The sequence below is a fragment of the Cyprinodon variegatus genome, unplaced genomic scaffold, assembly GCF_000732505.1.
Source record: "Cyprinodon variegatus isolate N-32 unplaced genomic scaffold, C_variegatus-1.0 Scaffold1224, whole genome shotgun sequence".
NCBI lineage: Eukaryota > Metazoa > Chordata > Actinopteri > Cyprinodontiformes > Cyprinodontidae > Cyprinodon > Cyprinodon variegatus.
Genome location: NW_015151677.1, coordinates 163,950 through 170,072, shown reverse-complemented (window position 1 = coordinate 170,072; position 6,123 = coordinate 163,950). Strand labels below are relative to the sequence as shown.

The 6,123-nt window shown below is 35.7% G+C and overlaps 1 protein-coding gene across 3 annotated transcripts in view; it reads right to left on the bottom strand.

Moving 5' to 3' along the window:
* Positions 1 to 6,123, bottom strand: part of LOC107102258 (CSC1-like protein 2) — a 32,538-nt gene that overhangs the window by 19,571 nt on the left and 6,844 nt on the right. For 2 of the 3 annotated variants that reach the window (XM_015401477.1, XM_015401478.1), the window contains exons 2-4: positions 5,145 to 5,358; positions 4,851 to 4,930; positions 1,663 to 1,707 (exon numbers count right to left, since the gene is read on the bottom strand). In XM_015401477.1, coding sequence (XP_015256963.1) covers positions 1,663 to 1,707; positions 4,851 to 4,930; positions 5,145 to 5,312 — 293 coding nt within the window. In that variant the 5' untranslated portion in view covers positions 5,313 to 5,358. The remainder of the gene's footprint in view (positions 1 to 1,662; positions 1,708 to 4,850; positions 4,931 to 5,144; positions 5,359 to 6,123) is intronic. The other variant, XM_015401479.1, reaches the window with a different exon arrangement.

Here is a 6,123-nt window from a genome sequence, read left to right as displayed (position 1 = left end):
ACTACTTTCGGCTTGACCAAAACTGGACGAGAACTCTGCTCACAGGACGCTGCCAGGGGTAAGTCAGTGTGATTGCATGACACTGGTGATGGGGATGCTATACAGATTCATGTCAAAAATACCGAACTATCCCTTTAAGGTAGTTTAAGGAGCAACAAAATATAAACAGATCCCTTTCAATATTATTAACCCCTAAAGCAGTGTCACACATAGCTGTGTAAAATATCTACTTGTGTATGAATTACTTTCAATGTTTAACAATATTTGTATTGTCAACAGTAGGTGCCAAAGGCAAGTCTCACATTCTCACTGTTAGAAACTCAGGTGCATCATCATTCCCTGCCATGAGCAAGCCTGAGGACAGTAGGGCTGCAACTAATGATTATTTTTCATATCAATGAATCTGTGGATAATTTCTTTGATTAATCGATTAATAATTTGATAGCAAAAGGTTCCTTAAAGAAGACTTTTGATTAAATTAAAGCAGATGAAGCTAAAACTTTTCCACTTGAGCTAAAACTTTTTACTTGAGTTCCTTTAATGTGTTCCAGGTTGGAGCACATTAAAGGAAGAAAATGTTTTTTTTTTATCTTAAATTCAAAATGTTTACATATTTCAAACAATTTTGATCTAATTACTACTCTAAAAGGGTTGCTCTCTCAGTTAAAGACAGGTTTTAGAGTCTCTACATCCCAGTTAATGATAATTGATTACTAAATTAGTTGAAGATTATTTCAATAATTGATAAATCACGATTAACCCGGTTAATTGTTTTAGCCCTTGAGAACAGTTTTGAATTTTTTTGTTTGCATTTTTTTGTTTGTTTAAAGAAATAAAAGCTTTCTTTTTTATTATTTTAGTAATCAGAATTGGATCAAATATATTTGGAAATTTCGAAACTTCCGAAAAAACAGATTTTAATTTGCTCATAAAATTCTAATTGGTGCATCTCTAATACATTTGATTTTTTTTTCCTTTTCCTGCAGAGCCATCAGTTGTCTTGAATATAAATAAGATCTTATTTAATATTTATAAATTTAAAAGCTCTTTCTTCTAAGGTAATAAAACATTGTGATACAACAGCAGCTGGAAAAAATATGAAGAGAACCATGACTCTGTTGGAAATGAAGTATTCTGATGTTTCGGGTATGAGAACATTTAGGGCTCTAAGAGTTCTAAGAAAAAAGAAATGAAGGAAGAGCCTGAGGCCTCCTCTCCCACATTCCTGTAAGGAGAAATAACTCATCTACGCTCTGCTAGGCTAGATACTCTGCACAACCACCACATAAGGGGCCAGACCTGTCTACAAACAACTGCACATCAGGGAAGTATTACCTCTCCCCGTCCAGACTGTGTGGCTCATGCAGCACGCTCACACAGGAGAACTTCAATCTTCATAAGGAGGTCAATACAGAGATTAGCACAAACAGATCTGATTAGGAGAGTGACAGAACAGGGACACCCAACAGCAATAGGACAAGAATGACATGTAGAAAGAGTGGCCAGCAGTTTTATACTGAGAAACGGAACAAAGAGGAGGAAAACCATCAAGTTGTCAAGACGGAAAACCCAAGACAAGGATATGAGCTGAGCGTTAGTTTGGCTAAAGAGATGAAGAGAAGAGGCAGCAAGTAATTCTGCATAGCGGCGAGATAGACATACTAGTCCTGATCATCCAGACGGCTATACCGCTGATTCATCATCATCCTGATTAAAACAAAACAAAAAGAGGAAAACAAACACCATTAAGCCAACTTAAAAGCACCGGGGACAAAAAATAAAAGGGGGTGGTAAATTCAGTGAAAACGCCATGCGCCATATTGCACCACAATTATACAAGTTATCTCTTTTCAGCACAGTACAATTTATTACACCTTATAAAAACAATGATGTTCTGAGACACTGCAAAATGTCTACAACAGTGTTGATTGTCCAAGTTCATCTTAAAGGGTTAAACCATGCATTTGAATGTTGTGTAAATCTTCAGCAAACTCCATATCCTGTCTGTTATACAAGCGTCCCATGCTGCCCCCTCCTCCAGTCATACTACAGACCCATTCTCTGCTCACACGCAGCTGGAAAAATAAGGAGGCTGTGACGCAATACAGTCACAGCTGGGGAATGTAGGTAAAGGAGCACTATGTCAAGGACTCTGTCCGAGGTCAATCTGCTCTGTCTTTTCTCAACTTGATCAGGCTTTTCCCCTCATTGTGAGACATGGGACGACTTAATCTAGGAATCATCCACCCATATTTGTTTTTCCCATCTAAAAGGATCTAGACATGTCTTTTTAACTGCAGCTATTTAAGAGGCGATCAGCATACATGAAGCCTAGCAACTAACAAGAATTGAGATGACAGAAGAAATCACATATGGTTTACTTCAGAAATATTGACATTAAATATATGTTTCTTTATTTAAACTTATGCTGACCAAACTCTGGAAATACAAAAACCTGTGTCAGTCAGATCATCACTTCTTGAATAACCTTTTTCATATCCGTTTCAAGTTGAAAAAATCCTAATAAACACAGAAGGGTGGTCAGACAGTAGACATTACGTTTGTTATTGGACAGTAGGTTCACAAAACAAAAGTATTTAAAGCCATACAAATTCTATAAGTATAAATTAAATCAATGACCGAATGCATCTGCAGGTTTCCTTAGATTGATAACGTTTAAAAAAAATCTGTATCTTTAACTGAATATATACAGTTAAATGCAAGTGATGACGTCTCTTGGACAGGTGCTGTATATGGAAAAAAAAACTGATTTGATTTGATTTAAATAAAACAAAATTATCCCTGACAACATGAATAAATGCAATACTTTAAAAAAATATATATATTTCTTCTATTAAGAGAGAAAAGCCAACTAAACCCAGCCACAGGAGAACACATAAATTGCAGAAGTGTTTCAATTCTTTACCAACTGTGGTTAATGACATTATTCATTGGACTTTTTTTTCACCTGCAACATAAAGTAGGCTAAGGGTCTTTAAATGCAAACAATCATTGCTGAATCATAAAAAGCACATTGTTAACCTTGGTCTGAAACCAGTTTAGTTTGTAAACCTGTCATTTTCATTTATTTCATGGTTTGGTTTCCTTTAAAGAGAGGAAACTCCAAATGAGCCCAAGGCTGTCCGTCACTACAAACCAAGTAACAACATTACCAGAATAGGAAATCAAAATAGGAAATCTCAAATGACAGAATTACTGGTACGCCTGACAATACTGTAAAGTTAATAATAGTTTCTGGGAAAGTTTCAGTATCTTATCGCTTTCTGTAGCACTATAGCTGAGTTACTGCAACATTTAATTTCTCTTTGGGATAAATAAAGTATTTTAGATTTCAATTGAACCACTGATTACTGTGAAGTGGTAGCTAGGGAATAACAGCAGAAAAAGCCCTGTCTGTCTCACAATAGCAAACAAACTGCACTGTCCTCAAATCTATGAGGACTTTGACTAGAACTAAGTACTTCTTTGATCAGATTAAAATATAGTTTAGACAGACAAGCTGGGTCTGACTTTAAATAACGGTTGAATATACACTCTGATCTATGTGGACATGAATGAAAAACCTTAGTGCTAAATGCAACTGACAACCTGTGAGGTTTGCTCAAGCAATGAGTGCATGAGCAGATAATCAAAGATTGTGAAAAGAGCAACGGTCAAAGATCTCTCTCTCTGTATGCTCCAAACTTAGAAAATGTTACATGAAAAAAACAACTGCTAATAGCAATGGGTTGTTTCAATGAAGTATTTGCAGGGGGATACTACTAACCACAACAGTGTATGGCTATTCACCAATGTTTAACTTTTATATATTTTTATGTGTGTGTTTTTTTAATGAAAATATTCAGAAAATGTATTATTGGAGGAACTTCAGTAACTTGGCAAAATAACTGTCATAAGTTGGTAAAGGTTTTTGTTGTGTACATTTTTTTTGCAGTCTTTCTAAAGATTTTTAAGTTTTGAAGTTATAAGCTTAAAAAAGGTTTATTGTGACATTGCTTTGATCTTAGGGATTTTAACCAAACCTCACCAGGGCTGCTGGTGTATGTGGCTATGACTTATATAACGAGCATCAAATCAATAGTTCAAGAGCAGATGCTAACTGAAAGCATAGCTCTGGGACTAAAACAAAATTAGAATTAGGCTGGGTCTAACCTTTGTTCAATTAAATATAAAACAAAACACGGATAAGAAGTATCCAGCTCTTGATAAACCTGTTTATTCGCTTCTTCATTATCTCTGTTTATTGTGGCTTTAAGGTTTATTTAAATGTAGCCTAAGATAATTAAATGTTTAATTATTGGATATCTTCAGTTGTGCATTAAACACAATTATGGCAACAACTAGTTTTCCACCATGTTCTCCCAGATAAAACTCCATCGGTATAAATTTCATTCAAACCCAAACATTTGTTCAAACATAAAATCTTTTTTTGTGTGGTTGCTTTGTAAACAGACCTGCTAATGCAATAAAATGTCTGTATTACCAGTACAGATACCCAGAAAAGCAAAAAGTTTCAAGAGTGATATCATCTAAAGAACAGATCAGACCGGCAAAACCAACTAAACATAAATATCCCAACAACTTCAAAATTAAAAGAAAGAGTACGACTTGCATAAATGGATGAAACAGAAACAATCCCACACACTGTAAACAATATGTTGAAAACTCTTGAAAACTTGCAAAAGGAAAATGCATCTGCTTTTTGTGCATTAACATCTTTTAAACACTGCCTGAAATACATCAAATATTGAATATTTTATTGGACATTTACCATTTTTTATAATTTCCCATAGATCAAAAACAGGTTATTCCAGGAGAGTAAGCTTTACCTGTCAGCGTCATTCACCAGGGCGAGGCGCCCATAGTCCCAACATCGTTTCCTCAACACGGAAAACACAACCAGCATCATCTACAGGCACACAACAAACAGTGCTTGTTTTACTGCCTCCATTTACACAAAAGGGACCAGAAACACAAATGTTGCATAACTACATTTCAAAACACTTTCTTGAAAGTATTTCACTTTAAAGAGGAAAAATACAAGGTCGTGTCAATATTGGGGTTGGTTTCTGACCTCTGAATCAATATTCTGGCCCCCACAGATGAATGACATGAATACTCACCAAAAAACACATAAAGTCAAGGGCAAGGACAGTTGGCACACCACCAAAGGGCAATCCTTGGAGTACAGTACTGCGGATTCGGGCCGAGTAGCAGACGTCTTTTTCTGAGGTATTGCGCCCCAGTTGTGGGCAGTTCTCTGAATCGGCACATTGCTGGACCAGGCCCATTGTGAAATCCCAGTCTCTAGCTCAGTTACTGCAGCATGCTGGCACCCTATGAACAAAAACAAAAACAACAAAAAAAACATTTTAATAACATAATATACTGAAATAATAATGCATTGGAGCCATACTCTTCACATTCTTCCATCGAACTTAGAGAAAAGGAAGGACATGTCAAAGCACTTTAGAACAGCTGTGACTAACCTCTTCCCCGCTCTGAGGCGGGCATTTTATCAATTTCATTAGACCCAGACAGGCTGGATGTCACTGTTAAGGTTTTTAAAAAGCTATATTATCAAAACCAAGATTTTTTTCAAAACACTTCCACTTTTATAATGGCCCGAATGACCATAGCTTTCTTCTGTTGAATTGGACACAGGGTGTTATGGTGCAGCCCCTGCCTTACCTGTTGCTACGCACTTCCCAGTGAGTGAAAGAAAGCTAATACACTTGATCCTCCCTCACTAGAAATAAAAAAGCTGTTTGAAAATATATTAAACTAAATAAAATTTTGAAATCTTAGCAAGTCATTAGCAAGTCATATGTTTGGAAAGCAATCTGCTGCCGCTTTTACCTAAAATATAGATATGTAAAGAGCAAAAAAGGGTAAAATATGCCACAAAATAAGAAAGTTAACTTTAAGCTACTTGTAATTCAATAGTGTCTTTGTACTAATTTGCTGCTTTGAATAACCATACAGTGGGGCAAAAAAGTATTTAGTCTAGGGCTGCAACTAACGATTATTTTAAAAATCGATGAATTGGACGATTATTTTTTCGATTAATCGATGAATCGGACAAAAATATTTTTTATATTA